Source organism: Crinia signifera, chromosome 6 (assembly GCF_055691185.1).
Source record: "Crinia signifera chromosome 6, ASM5569118v1, whole genome shotgun sequence".
Taxonomy (NCBI): Eukaryota; Metazoa; Chordata; class Amphibia; order Anura; family Myobatrachidae; genus Crinia; species Crinia signifera.
Window position 1 is genome coordinate 274,005,787 of NC_139222.1, and position 16,066 is coordinate 274,021,852.

The 16,066-nt window shown below is 45.5% G+C and overlaps 1 protein-coding gene across 3 annotated transcripts in view; it reads left to right on the forward strand.

Moving 5' to 3' along the window:
* Window positions 1-15,808, forward strand: part of LOC146009361 (ovostatin-like) — a 63,345-nt gene extending 47,537 nt beyond the window's left edge. For all 3 annotated transcript variants that reach the window (XM_083149656.1, XM_083149657.1, XM_083149658.1), the window contains exons 26-36: window positions 1,187-1,340; window positions 3,279-3,350; window positions 4,173-4,335; window positions 5,139-5,359; window positions 5,852-6,067; window positions 8,855-8,979; window positions 11,718-11,808; window positions 12,674-12,745; window positions 13,628-13,730; window positions 13,819-13,869; window positions 15,592-15,808. In XM_083149656.1, coding sequence (XP_083005782.1) covers window positions 1,187-1,340; window positions 3,279-3,350; window positions 4,173-4,335; window positions 5,139-5,359; window positions 5,852-6,067; window positions 8,855-8,979; window positions 11,718-11,808; window positions 12,674-12,745; window positions 13,628-13,730; window positions 13,819-13,865 — 1,264 coding nt within the window. In that variant the 3' untranslated portion in view covers window positions 13,866-13,869; window positions 15,592-15,808. The remainder of the gene's footprint in view (window positions 1-1,186; window positions 1,341-3,278; window positions 3,351-4,172; window positions 4,336-5,138; window positions 5,360-5,851; window positions 6,068-8,854; window positions 8,980-11,717; window positions 11,809-12,673; window positions 12,746-13,627; window positions 13,731-13,818; window positions 13,870-15,591) is intronic.
* The last annotated feature ends 258 nt before the right edge of the window (window positions 15,809-16,066 follow it).

Below are 16,066 nucleotides of genomic sequence, written 5' to 3' on the forward strand. Positions count from 1 at the left end.
TGAGGATGGTGATGCTGTGTGTGTGTGCTGGGGTATTAATGTTCTATATGCAGTGGTCTGAGGATGGTGATGAGGTGTGTATATGTGTGTGTGCTGGGGTAGTAACATTCTATATGCAGTGGTCTGAGGATGGTGATGCTGTGTGTGTGCTGGGGTAGTAACGTTCTATATGCAGTGGTCGGAGGACGGTGATGGGGTGTGTGTCTGTGTACTGGGGCATTGCTGTCGGGGTAAGCTACAGGTTACATTCTGGGACCGTAGCAAAGTTCCAGGTAACTCTGTATGTGCTGCTCTCCCCTGACAGGTGCTAGAGGTTCAGTAGGACCTAGAGCATCTGTCTCCTCCAAGGCGGCAGCTATTTTTGGAGGATCGTTTTTGGCAGATTCCACGCGGTCAGCCAGACTGCAAGGAATCTGTAGAGAACCTGCTGTGCCAGCTCCACTTGCCGGGAAAGCTTCCCATCCAATCACCGCACCGGAGACCGTATTCAGCAAGTGGCTTACCATGATCCTTGGGCTGCGTATAACTGACATGCTTTATTCCATGAACCTCACTATAGCTTATTACATGCTATCATGTGGGCAGTGGTGCAAGTAGAATTTTTTTTCTTGGTGGTACTGATAGCCTCCACCAAAAATGGGCATGGTCATGTGTCATCAGGGGGCGTGGTCACACAAAGCTAGAGGAGTGACTAAATGACAATAGAGGCGTGGACACAGGAGACAGGGAATGAGAAACAGGGAATGACTAGGGGTGGGTTGGCTCTTGCTTGGGGTAGAGCCGGGCAGCTTGTGCTTACAATAGTGGAGCCTGCTCTTCATGCTGTCGGCGCTGCTGATGCCTGTCAGTGTGACAGGCTAAATCAGCAGTAGCCGGTAGCTGCATACAGCACCAATAATAACGCTGGGTGGGCGGGCTGCGGATGCATTATATTTAGACTTTAAATGAAAATAGAAATGACAGTGGATCAGGGGTAAGTGGTACTGCGTACCTGCAACATATTTCTTACAGGTACTCCGTACCACGCCGTACCCCCCTTACTTGCAACACTGCATGTGGGTTTGCGACAAGTGCTTTAAAATAAAACCTCTGGAAACCCCCGTCCACAAGTCCCATGTTTGCCTTTGATGTATAATATGCTTTGGTTGTATGTATTGTAGTATTCTAAGGTTCTTTCCTCCTGCAGGGTGTCTGCCTATTCCTTTAAAACCTTTGAGCAGTTTAAAAAATACATCTTCATTGATGAGACCAGACAACAGCAGACCCTCATTTGGCTGGAGAACGCGCAAAGTCTTGACACTGGCTGCTTCAAAGCCAGCGGGAATATCTTTGCACTGGAGGTGAGTGTCCCTAACAGACTGTGCCCAAGTATTACCCTGAACAAACCCCATTAATGTTCTAGCACCTCACTGAAAAAATCCAATCCCTTCACTTCATTTCATAAATCGGCTTCTTAAAACCTAGTGCGTAAAATAAAGGTTCAACAATCAAAACGTAGAATTTTAAATTCAGTTATAAAAAAACAAAAGTACAGATGAGTTACATACATGTATAATCCATGATATATATATATATATATATATATATATATAATTTTTTTTTTTACTTTTTTTCTTTTAAAATGCATCTTATTTGAAAAACGGAGTGAATAGGACGCACAAGCTGCCTCTAACATGCAGCATGCCTATATTCCTCGTGTGGTTACGCCTTTAAAAAAAAAAGTAACGTTACGTAGCATTTCATATGCAACTACAGCTGCAGTCACACAAAGGGTAGTATTCAATGCGGCCGGCGAGGGGGTTAAACAGCGAGGATTGCAGAAAAACTCGCTGTTTAACCCCCTCCCCAGCTGCTCGCCCTATTCAACGTTCCAGGGAAATCCTCGCCGTCACAGGACGGAGAGAATTCCCCAAAACAGCGAGACCCGCGGCTAATGCAGAAAACCCACTGTATTTAGCCGCGAGTCTCGCTGCTTTTGGAGCCGCAAAAGAATATAGGCATGCTGAATATCAATTTAATTAGCAGAAGCTTGTGCGTCCTCCTAACATTTTGCAAATAGTGATTCAGGTTGGCTCGCAAAGCACATTCGGTGCGCTTATGGGCAAAACCATGTGCACTGCAGATGTAACATGAACAGAGTCAGATTTGGGTGAGTTATTTTGTTTCTGTGCCGGGAAAATACTGTCCGCATTATTTTTACACTGCAATATAGATATCCGTTTGAGCACACCCCACCCAAATCTAACTCTCTCTCCAAATATTACATCAGCCCCATTGGCAGCGCACATGGTTTTGTTCATTGGCAAACCAAATGTGCTGTGCAAGCCAACTCGAATCACCCCCCTTACTGTACTGTACCTTTACTCAAACCACGCAGAGACCGGTTTCGCATTTCTTTTAGTTTTTGCGGAGGGAGGAGGCCTTATAACTGGGTTGAAACCCCCCCCCCTTCAAAAACCAAAACCAAATGTACTGGTTAAAAATGTCCATAAAGACTTGAAATAATGACGTTAATGAACAAAACTAAAAATGTGTTCCTTTAGAAAAGAGTTCCTGTTCACCAATATTACAAGTGCATCCTCTTTCAGCCTTAATACGCCACCCAGCGTAAAATGCCCGGTGTTAGTGGGTTTGGTGCAACTGCAGAAATGATGTGTGAGGAGTCAGGACACCTATATCCCTGAATAGTGGCCTTGCAGTTAACCAACCACTGTGTCCAATTTCTAGTCTAAACAGTTTGCATTACATCACTGTTGGGCCCTAGGCCTTAGTAGGCCAAATAGAAAAGCATTGCGCGCCTCCACACATCATTTCCATACAGCCTTTGCCAACTGAACTTGTCCTAGGCGGAAACATATACGTATAATACACACCGCATCCTGCTGCATCTGTATGCCATGTTGACCTGTATTGGGAGAAGGGGGCACAGTCATGTGACCAGAGCAAAGAATTACTGAAAACTGCTCAGAGCGCTGGCCAAGGTTGATTACTCAGGGAGAGCAGCTGCAAGAGTGACTAGTCCGGTCCCTAAGTAATTGAAAATGGAGGAAAAAAAAGAGATATTGCAGCGCTCTTAGATGTTAATGATTCAACCAATTAGCTTAATAAAAGAAGTTTTAATTGACATCACATAACATACAATTAAAAACAACCCTAAAATCAATGTGTGGACCGGTTATTGTTCCATAACCTGCTCTGGCGGATCTCAGCACAATGGTGACAAGCCTTGTCTTGTGGTAACAAAAAAGACTAAAATGTGTATTCTGTTTTTTAAACAGGAGTCTGACAATGACCTTTATACTACGGCTTACATTGCAATCGCCCTCCTAGAATCCGAGTACAGCTTGGGAGTAAGTAACTTTTACCCAAATGTGTGTTTTTTTTTTTTTTTTTAATTTAACATTTTATACATGTTCTGATTTTTTTTTATAATGGTATAAGTAATTGGGTCAGAGTTGACAAAGTGGGAAGTGTGTCTTTCCACAACCATAAAGTACACTACTAAATTGTTAACGCATCGCAGACGCAGCTTGATTTGTGCGGCCTCCAGAATGTGTTTAAACATTGTATTAGCAGAACTTAGCAGTTTTCCATGTTGTATCAAGGAGGCCTTCAAAAATTACACATGGCGATGTATCCCAAACTCTCTTCTAACCGGAGGTTCCCTCGGCACTTGGGTTTTGAGAATATCCATGCTTAAGCACTTAATCAGCAACGCCGTCATTTTGCTCTTAACCACCATATGCTCACTCATGATGACTCTCCTTAAAATATACATTGTTAGCACATATACCCCTCTGTCCTTTGGGTCTCCTAAGCCTTGGAAGGAGATTTAACTGTCACTTTTCAAACCTGGGGGCAGAAGAGAAAATCGAAGGTGATAACTCAACAGCCAATCAGCTGATAACTGCCACGTTACAGGCTGGGTTTGAAAAAAAAAATGACAGGAGCTGATTGGCTGGTGCAGTATCACCTTCAAGTTTATCTCTTCTCCAGGTTTAATACATCTGCCCCACAGCCTGTAACATGGAAGTTAGGATCCAATTGGCTGGTAATTTATCTCCATCCACTTCGGAGGCTTTATCAATAGACCTCCGGGTTTGGGAATTATTGCGCTACAACGCTGTAATACGCTCCTGGGTCTGCTACATGTATTTCCATTGGTCTTCCAGAAAACACTGTTGGAAAGCACAATGCAGTGCCTGAAGAACGCATCCAAGACTGAGCAGAAGATCCACATTCAGGTCATGATGCTCTACGCATTCACATTGGCCAAAGAATGGGCATACAGTGACCCCCTGCTTCAGAAACTGATGCCAAAGGCAATCAATGAGGGTATGGCTTTATTTATTTGGTGTATAAGAATTGCAGAGCATTATGCGCCGACGGTACGTGAATTGTAGCCGATCAGATCCTCGCTGTTGTATTAAACACTATTTTGTAGTTCTTTTGCAAACCCGAGTAGCGGTTTGTCCATCTACTTTCCACACACAAGACCCCTGGCTCAGTATGTCAAAGCTTGGAAAGAGAAAGTACCAACCAATCGGCACTGAGCAGTCCTTTCATTCAGTCTGTAACCTGAGAGGCGGGATATATGAATGGGGAAAATGCAGTAAAGGTTTTGTACTAAGGTGCCGATTCGCAGCCCTGAGCGACCTGTGATCCCAGACCGTATGGTGGCTGATTGACAGCCAGAAGGCGTTTTGCTGGGAGTTCTGCATAAGTTTGTGTATGCGCCGATGGATTCCGGGGTTATAAACCCCGAAGTCCAGGGACTGGCCCTCTCCGCAAAGGGCAGCTGTTATCGGGAGAGCTGTCCTTTGTGATGTTATCGTGTTTTTAGTACATACATGAGATTAGTATCGGCCCAAGGACTGTCTGTCGGGTTGTACTGCGCAAGACTGGTACATGCCGCCCGACTTTAGCTGATTGGTTAGTACTGTATCACTCTACAAGCTTTGATAAATCTGGGGATTTGTTGGAAGAGGCGCAGAATCCCAATCTAATCTTTCTGGTCTTTCATTTCTGCTGATTTGCAAAAGAATTGGACGTCAATTTGCATTTATAGGAATACTCGTGTAATACTGGCATTGGCCATCGCTAACCCTAACATACTGTACAATGATGGTCATCCACAGGTGGCACAATTCACTGGGAAGAGGAACAGATGCCCAAGAGACCCTGGGTTCCATTCTTCTCACCTCCCTTTTCCTCATCTGTAGAGGAGATTACAGCTTATATGTTGCTGAGCCTGGCCGCAAGGCCCAGCATTTCCCAAGAAGAACTCACGACAATGGCCCAGATTGGAGTGTGGCTTTCCCGAAATATGAATTCAAATGGGGGTTTAAGATCCACACAGGTGAGTGTAACAGATGTGGTGCATCGTCCAGGTATACATGAGGAAGCATATAGGGGGAGATTTACAAAGATGGGAATTAACTTCTCATGTGATGTTGCTATGGGAAACCAATCAGAATCTATGTCTTATTTATTCAGCACCCTCTAGAAGATAGTGGACAGGATCTGATTGGTTGCCCATACCAACATCACATGTGAAGTCTAATTCCCATCTTAGTAAATTTCCTCCGTTGTGGCTAATTTATCAACGAGTAATAAAGCTCATTGTAATTGATAAATGCTGCTCCGGCCAGTCCTAACCCAGTGGTAATCTGCTCTGGCTCCCAGCGGTCATGCATTTGGAAAATGGCAGTTGGGAGCTGATTGACTGGAGCACCATTTATCATGCACAACAAGTCCTATCACTTCTTGATAGATGGGCCGTTAAGTCTTCTCTCTCAACTGGCCGTTCTCATCCGACCGCTTATTCATCCATCTCTGTTCTTTGCCACAGTCCACCGTTGTAGGCATTCAGGCCCTTGCTGAGCTTGGAAAACTGCTGTACGTGCCGAATTCCCAGCAGACGGTGCAAGTCAAAAAGGGCGCTAGGGATGTTGCCAGTTTTACTCTGAATGAAGGCAACAGGCTATTGGTCCAGAGAGAGCCCCTTCCCGATGCCAATGGAGAGTACAGCGTGAACGTTGGCGGCGTGGGATGGTGCCTTGTACAGGTAACCATACTCAATGGACCACATTTCTAGTCAAATAACCATTGTGTTCTTCTGCTGCTCACTTAAGGGTACATGTAGTAAAGCTTGTACAAAAAAAAAAAAAAAAAAAAGTCATTTCCATAGCAACCAATCAGATTCTGCCTATCATTTCTCTACTTTATCCTTGAATCTGATTGGTTGCTATTGGCCACATTAATCACTTTTCATTTTATGAAACTATTGTAAATTTATCTTTGAAAAGTGACACAAGCCGATTGGCTTCTTCTTTTTTTTTTTATCAAACATAACCTGTACCATGGCACTTAAGATCTGATTGGCTTCTGGTTCATCAAGCTCAGCCTGTACCATGGCACTTAGGAGCTGATTGGCTGGGCTGACTGGTGAGATTGGACATATGGGGCCAAATGTAATAGGGTGAGAGTTTCAGAAATTGAGAAATTTTGGGAGAGTTTTCCCATGTTTTTTAAAGCACCAATCAATTACATGGCAAAATCAACCTGGTTTTGCAGTGTAATTGATTGCTGCTTTAAAAAACATGGGAAAACTCACCCAAAATCTCCCACTTTCTGAAACTCTTTTCCCATGTTTTTTAAAGCACCAATCAATTACATGGCAAAATCAACCTGGTTTTGCAGTGTAATTGATTGCTGCTTTAAAAAACATGGGAAAACTCACCCAAAATCTCCCACTTTCTGAAACTCTCACCCTATTACATTTTGCCCCCGGTCTTCATTGTTCTTGCCTGCAACAGTTCCCTCCCCTCCTCCTACATTCTCATGGAGGTTTCCTGTGTAGACTGATACTTGCGCATTAACACTAGTCAGTATATGAAGGATGGATCTTATTCACAGTATGTAGGCTCCATTCATTCCATATATAAGGTAGGGGATGTACAATGTATACCCCTCGCCAAAGTCTCATACACAGACTGACAACCAGATCACATGAATACCCACTGGAGGCCCCAGAGGCGGGGCAGCAGCACAGTTCAAAATTTAAATAGTGGAGCCACACCCACTGTCATGAAGACTGGCAGTTGGTGTTCCTCTTCTATTTGAATTTTGAACTGTGCTGTAGCTCCACCCCTGGCGCCACCACTGATTAGGAATCCTGTTTTAAATCTCCCATACACGCATATTTCTTCAAATGGCTTAGGCTGCGGCCACACATACAGTAGCCACGCAGCGGGACCCACTGTGCCGCAAGCATAGGTGTGCGCACATTGAGTGTTAGGGGTGCACAGGCACCCCCTAATGCTGTGCCCCACCCTTATGAACACCTCTGCTGCTAAAAATACCAGCAACACCCTTAACCACAGACTTTTGCTTTTTAGAACTGTATTCCATTTAAAGAAGCGCCCATCAATCAATTGTGTGTTTGCATTGTTAATTGTACTATACCATTGTCATATTACTACATATCTGTGTCATCCATATATGTTTATGACTGTATTTGCATGTACTGTCACACAGGGTACTTAGAAGATTAAAACTAAAATAGGCAGGAGATTTTGGTGTGGCTGAGAGACTTTTTATATTGTTACGGGTGCCAATAGATGATGGAAGACATGCCTGATTGGCGGTGTTAGACATGTCCAATAGGTGGAGCTATGCACACTCCTTTGACGGTGCACCCCCTTATAAAATGTGCTGCGCACGCCTATGGCCGCAAGGAGGCTGTGTGTGGCCACAAAGCGGTGTGGCTGGATCCTGCAGAACAGGATCCTCCCACTCCCGACTGCATTTAGGGCCTTATTCTAGTTCACTCTTAGAGGCAAATTCCTTCTTAGATGGACAAAACCATGTGCACTGCAGGGGGGCAGCTGTAACATGTGCAGAGAGAATTAGCTTTTGGGGTGAGTTATTTTGTTTCTGTGCAGGGAAAATACTGGCTGCTTTATTTTTACGCTGCAATATAGATCTCACTTTGAAGAAAAACCCCACCCAAATCTAATTCTCTCTGCACAGGTTACATCTTCCCCCTGCAGTGCACATGGTTTTGTCCAGCTAAGAAGGAATTTGCCTCTAAGAGTGAACTAGAATAAGGCCCTTAATGTGCAAAACCAATGTACACCTTGGAAATGCGGTCATCCTGCCGTCCGGTTCGTGGTAGGACCCGACTGATGCGGCCGCACCGCTGATGTGTGTGTCCAGCCACTTAAGAGCCTGTGTGCAGGCACCTTGGGGTGCAGCAGGTCCTGCTGATCTTGACCCACTGTGCTGCTGTGTATGGCCGCAGCTTTAGTGCTTCCCCCCCGGCAGCTGGATCGCATGCAAAACCTCATATGCGGTCACTATGCATGCAAAGTATTGTATGCATTCTCATTCACCGGCAGGGATGCAATAAAGCCTAGTTTCAGCACTGACCCATCTCTGGATCCGAATTTTCCAACACACACGATTTATTGTCCCAATGCATCAAAATCCTGAGAAAAGGTCCTAAATGGCACTAGTGTTGGGGGGAGGGGCTTAACAGACTGGCATTTACTGACCAGTCCTCTATTCCCTGCTCTAGTCCAGGTTTCATGCTTTACATACCGGCGACCCATGTAATTAGCATGTCCGTTTTATTTCTACGATCTGTGCACACGCATGGAGAACCAAGCAATGGATTAATGAACTATGGGCTGAAGTGTCTTTAGAACCAAATTTGGGAAATGCTCCAGAAGGCAGAAATGTTTGTTTGCATGTTGCTTGTTTTTTGTTGTGTGATTTCCCCATCCCCCCACCCCCACCCCCCTGTGGGCACTTGGCTGAAGACACTAATTTTGTTTCTTCCTATCTATAGAGCACCGTTGCCTATAACATCCCCGTACCCACTGAAAACTCGGCGTTCTTAATGGAAATCACAACCTCTGCCGTTAGCTGTGTCAATGAGGTGGCATATGCCTTCACGGCCAACGTCAGCATAAGGTAGCTGGTGGTAAATTATTAGTATGTGTCTGTCGAGCAGGGCCCTCCTACCTGTTTAACCGTCTGTAAATACCCAGTGTGTTGTATCACGGTTTCCAAATGTAACACGCAACAGAATTTTCTTTACTATATAAGAAACTGTAAAAAAAAAAGTGTGTGTGTGTGGCCTTTAGCCCTTAGTTGGTAAATTTAATTTTTGATGGTGGAGCAAAGATTCAAGATGCAGGGCCAGATGCACTAAGCTTTAAAAGTGATAAAATGGTGAGTGATAAACAACTAACCAATGAGCTCCTGACTGACATTTTTCAGTCTATCACATGGCAGATAGGAGCTGGCTGTTTATCACTTTTGAAGCTTAGTGCATCTGGCCCGCAATCTGGACATAATTACCACCCATAATCACATTGTAGGATGTAGCCCGTCCCGGTGATGTGGTAGTGGTGTGCGTCCACCGACTGAATGTCGGGGAGGAACACTTTCCCAATGCTTTCTGCAAAGTGTAGCCAGTGGGCCAGTGTGCATAGATGGTCTAATCCATGGGTCCTCAAACTATTTGGCTCTGGGACCCCATAAGACAATAAAAATTATTACAGGACCCCAGCAAGTTACTGACAGTCATCACATCACAGGTGTAGTCAGCAGACAGCACATACATGGCAGCATTGTGGGGGCACAGAGTGATGGGAGGAGTCTAATATACCATAACCCATCACATCACACGTGTAGTCAGCAGTCAGCACATACATGGCAGCATTGTGGAGGCACAGAGTGATGGGAGGAGTCTGATATACCATAACCCATCACATCACATGTGTAGTCAGCAGACAGCACATACATGGCAGCATTGTGTAGGCACAGAGTGATGGGAGGAGTCTAATATACCATAACCCATCACATCACACGTGTAGTCAGCAGACAGTACATACATGGCAGCATTGTGGAGGCACAGAGTGATGGGAGGAGTCTAATATACCATAACCCATCACATCACATGTGTAGTCAGCAGACAGTACATACATGGCAGCATTGTGGAGGCACAGAGTGATGGGAGGAGTCTAATATACCATAACCCATCACATCACACGTGTAGTCAGCAGTCAGCACATACATGGCAGCATTGTGGAGGCACAGAGTGATGGGAGGAGTCTGATATACCATAACCCATCACATCACATGTGTAGTCAGCAGACAGCACATACATGGCAGCATTGTGTAGGCACAGAGTGATGGGAGGAGTCTAATATACCATAACCCATCACATCACACGTGTAGTCAGCAGACAGTACATACATGGCAGCATTGTGGAGGCACAGAGTGATGGGAGGAGTCTAATATACCATAACCCATCACATCACATGTGTAGTCAGCAGACAGTACATACATGGCAGCATTGTGGAGGCACAGAGTGATGGGAGGAGTCTAATATACCATAACCCATCACATTACATGTGTAGTCAGCAGACAGCACATACATGGCAGCATTGTGTAGGCACAGAGTGATGGGAGGAGTCTAATATACCATAACCCATCACATCACACGTGTAGTCAGCAGACAGCACATACATGGCAGCATTGTTGAGGCTCAGAGTGATGGGAGGAGTCTAATATACCATAACCCATCACATCACACGTGTAGTCAGCAGACAGCACATACATGGCAGCATTGTTGAGGCTCAGAGTGATGGGAGGAGTCTAATATACCATAACCCATCACATCACACGTGTAGTCAGCAGACAGCACATACATGGCAGCATTGTTGAGGCTCAGAGTGATGGGAGGAGTCTAATATACCATAACCCATCACATCACACGTGTAGTCAGCAGACAGCACATACATGGCAGCATTGTTGAGGCTCAGAGTGATGGGAGGAGTCTAATATACCATAACCCATCACATGTGTAGTCAGCAGTCAGCACACACATGGCAGCATTGTGGAGGCACAGAGTGATGGGAGGAGTCTGAAAGATCTGTTGAGTTGTCGGTTATTTTAGACTCTTTGAATCACTGACTGAGATGAGAAAGGTCATCAGCCTGATGGTCAGCAACATGGAGTCGCGACCCCATGCTGAGAAGGTCAGGACCCACAGTTTGAGAACCACTGGTCTAATCAAACTGACCTGAGTTGTCACCTGTGCCTAAGCATGATGGTTTTCAAAACTTTGGGGTGTTGGGGTGCCTCGGACTGCACTTGGGAACCACCATTCGACCTAATCTTACCTCTGCTACAAATCTCCTTCCCACGTGTCGCCCAATGGGGGTAAATTTTACTATGATGTGGGTTCTAACATTAAAGAGGGGATGTTTCCCATAGCAACCAATCAGATTCTATTTATTCTCTTCTAGAAGCTGCTAAATAAGTAGAATCTGGGTCCCCAAAAGAAATGTTATATGGAACACATTTCTATCTTCTGATTATTATATACATAATAATACATTATATAACTGTATGTAACATTAACACTCTATAACCCACCCAAGGAGGCTGAATGAATCCTGTTAAGATATAATAATAAAAAAATATATATATTTTATTATTCATATAGAGTTCTCTTTTCCATTTTTAAACAAGTACTCGATTGTTTGAAAGGAAAGGGTTACAGAGCATTAGAAATGATAGGCGTTCTAGAAATGTTTTACAAAAATGACTCTGCATTATTTTAGTACTTTGTGTGTGGTCTATAGAGACCATTCTGTCAGTAAATAAGAAGTGTGGTTTGTCTTTTTCCTTTTTTTTAGTTATCGTGGATTGCGTCCGGATTCTGGCATGGTTATTGCGCAAATAAAACCGCTTTCTGGATACAGTGCAGACTATTCATCACTGAATGATGTAGGTGATCCATTTGTGCTTAGAGATGGAAATGGAACATAACTATAGGTTATGGGGTTACTGATTACACAAACCAATGTGGAGGAGAACATCATAATGATAGCTGGACATCTTACACAGAGACTCTAGCTCGCAGTGGCAGGGTTGTACCACTAGATGGTGCCTAGTCCTTCCTATGCACCCAGCCCCGTACTGCAAACCATTGCAGAGCACCTTCTCTACTTGAGGGATAAGCACTTTCATCAGGCGAGTGTAATAGGGATGGACATTGGAAGCCCACCATCAAATGATAGCTGGGCATCCGCCGGTGACCATTGCATCAAAATGGCTGGGAGGTGCAGAAGCACTGCTGGGGGGCGGGACCATCGGAATTCTGCCATCAAATGGTAAAACTGCTACCATAGAAAAAACATTGGTTGTAAAACATTGCGATGCAACGTCCATCCCTAACGTGCGAGTGCTGTAGGGTTGTGATGAATTTGTATGAGGTACTAGTCAGGTCCCCTATGCAAGAAACACCAGGCCGGCCCTCCAGCTGTTGTGGAACTACACATCCCAGCATGCCTTGCCATAGTTTTAGCCTTCCCTAATGGCAAAACTGTGGCAATGCATGATGGGACTTGTAGTGTCACAACAGCTGGAAAGCCATAGTTTGGACATTCCTCGGTTACACCCTTCTCATTGCTGCCTGCAGGATCGATTTGTCAGCATTGACCTTTAAGGTCTACTGCACACAATGACGTGGGGTGGACAGGTGGTCCTGTGCAGATCGGGGTGAGGGGCCTTCCAGAAGGCCCAGGCGGTAGTTTGGTAGCGGGTATGAGTATGCCATGAATGACTTTCCTGTCTCCATTTCTCATTTCAGCTTTTGAATGAAAAAATAATTTCCAAATCCGAGCGGAGTCCAAGGGGAGATGTCATTTTATACATGGACTCCGTAAGTGATCTGAGCAGTGTGTCCTATTTGTCTATGGTGTCTGTTTGTCATTCTATATGCACAGCTGGATCGTCCACTATGTATCCTAAGGCTAGTGACCAGTGGGCCCTCAGTGCCGGATTACTATATTGCCACAGCCACACCACACAGCCCTTCTGCGCCAGTTCCTGTGTGACCTGGCTTGCCCGGAGCAATTTATTATTTTTTTTCCACCGCGCTTCTTGCACAAATGCAACAATTAAATGCTAGAAAACTGCTTAACTCTGCGCTAACAAATATAACACTTGTAGATCTGTGTTCAGATGACTGGTGCTGTATACAAAGTACTACAATGCAGTGGTCGCAACTTTTCTTCACACAAAGTTCTGTTGTGCTTCATCTGGATCTTTAACACCACAGGAATTAGTTTTGAATATGTACAAAGTCACAGCCCGACATCACTGGTTTTATGTTCCACATTGAATCCTAAAACTGTACAGTGCAGGGTACCCGGTATCCAGATGGCTGACAGTCAATGGACCTAATTCAGTCCTGAAAATTTAGGCTTTGTGGGAAAGGGGCATGGCCACATAGTAGTACCAATTCGAATTACACCACACAATATAATGCCACTTATAGACCCTGTGCCAACTAGAGCTCTTGGACACACTGCACCAGGATTACACACACTGTAACACCCATTACACATTATGCCACACACCATAATGCCCATTACACATTATGCCACACAAGTGCAGTTTACCTACATGCTCATTGCCAGTGGTTAAATGCTTGTTGCCACAGGGGCATTACATACTTGTTCCACTGAAACCTTAAACGTTTATTGCTTGATCGAACCATGCTGATTACATCCCCTGCGGTTTTCTCTCTGCCATGTTACAGGTGCCCCGTGAGCCCATTCATCTCCCGCTCAGGTTTTTGATGGGGCAGCGAGTGCTGAATGTGAAGAGCAGCTATGCCACTGTGTACAGCTATTACAATGAAGGTAAGTGCCGTATGCTGATGTGCGCAACAAATCGGAGTGTTGCAGGCAATACCCCTGAATTCTGATGGCGGTTTCTTCTTCCCTACAGATGAGAACGGTTACGCAGCGTACAGCTTCCCATGTACAGGACACTAATAAGGTGTGTAGAGGAACAGTGTCATGATCTTTACATCAAGGAGGGATTTACAGTATGGGTCCTATACCAGTCACTATGATCCATGCAGATGGATGCGTGGTGCTTGCAGAACATAGAAGCCCATAGGCCCTTATTCTGATTGATTCAGTCGGCACTTTGTGAGGTCGGATGGCCAATGTTTAGTATTTGTGCATGTGCAGAGGCGTATCTGCGCATGTGCGAACGCTTCGCATGTCAGAACACGGCGTGAGTTCCGTGCAGAAAACGATCGGTCGGACCCATCCGAGCAGGGGGTGGAGAGGGGCGTGATGGACTGTTTGGGCTCATTACCATATGCGTACGCCCCACGTTTCATGGGCGTTCCCATAAAAACGCTGGGTGTATGTATGGTAATGCGGCCGTGACGCACGTGCGGATGGGGGGGGCGGACATCTGACATAACCGGATGCCAGCTGCCCGCCCATATGCCTGCTTTCATACGGAAAAATGTCCGAGTGGTCTGGAGCACTCTGTGCTGCCTGACTGCTCGGTCCATCATTCGATGGTTGGCGACCACCGGAGGATGGGGGAGGTTCCCACAGATGGAGGTGTTTACATGAAAAATCCACTTGCGGTCTGTTCGCTTGGCATCTTACCGCATTCGGACGGTGCGAGCGATCCGTATTGTAGGCGGGGCTAAGAACACTCGGTTCCTGCCCGAAATAGGCATCCGTCCGATTCAACCAGAATAAGGCCCATATAGCGGAATCCATCCTGTGTGCTGGATTTAACCTGGAAGCCTTTCCTCCTTTTTTTTTAAATGCTGCATTGTGTTGAACTACCTATACCAGCATGCCCTATTAAAAATACTGTGGTTGGAATGTGGTGTTCTGCAGCCACTGGAGGGCTACAATACTCCTGCTGTAAGTAAATTGTACCTCTCAACACGTGAGGGATGGGAAACGGGACCCCAGCAGAGGTGCGCAGCTGAAATATTTGGGATGTGGCCTTGCACAGGTGGCGTTGCCTACACTGAAGCCACACCCCTGTGTTTGGCGATTTGGAGGCATGGGCAGCGGCTGTGTGAGCCACTGGCCATGCCCCCAGCACCTCTGTGTCCTAAAATAGATGCAATGCGCACAGCGCCTATTCACCGCAGATCAGTGCCAGGCAGGGGGGGGGGGCGATCCCAACTGCCCCCCTTTCGCGGGTCACTACCAGCCTCGGGCGGGACCGTCCCAAAAAAATGGGACAGCCCTGCAAAAATCGGGATAGTTGGTATGGGTAAATCTTGGGTTGCAGGAAGCTGGTCACTATATTGGCAGATGCAGACAAGTTGGGAGGTGCGCAGCGGATGTGAGCAAGGAGGTGAGGTCATGTGTGATTCAGTTGCTACTTGGTTTGGAAATGAACAGAACACCATAAGCTTGCACACTGCAGAGATCAGTAGTTGCATGACTCAGCCCATGAGGTAATTGACGGGGGGATAAAACATTGGAAACGCTCTTGCAATGGGGGAGCTTGGACAACCTTCCCGATTTTTGTCCTCAATGGTTACATCAGAAAGATACGGTTACAAGGAGAAATCTGAAATCCCTGTTCAACCACTGGTTCCCCATCATACTTCCTCATGCCACACCTAGCCCCCCACTTTGCTGACCCTTCAGGAGGGGACACCCAGAATGTTGTATGTACATATAAAAAAAATCTAGTGTTGAATATTTATTCTTGACTTCTCTCTTGTAGGCCCGGCTGTAACAGCGCTGTATATAGATCTGGAACTTAGTGTTACATATCCCCGCAGTGAATGACGACCAGCAAACCAATGACCGGTGTGCCCAGCAGTATGCAGGAGTGTCTATGCACAATGTACAGGAACAGCCACTTACTGTATACGCTGCAGCCAATCGGCTTCTTTTGTTCAGAATAAAACATTGGAAATAAGGGACAACATTGTTGTGAATCTGGTCTGCGGTACTTGTGTACATACAGTAGAAGCAGAAAGTGGGCTTACTAAGGCACGGCGTGCCACGGGGTGAGCATTGCTGGATATTTGTACTGTAGCAGTGTTTTTTTTTTAAATTAAATCCAGCATTCTAAGGATACAAGCAGATATATGGCCCAGAGCCAATCCTAATCTTTGCTACTCACTACTTCGGGTTATGACAACCCTACTGAATATAAACCTACTACACTAGGGGGACGATTCAGGATCACAGTA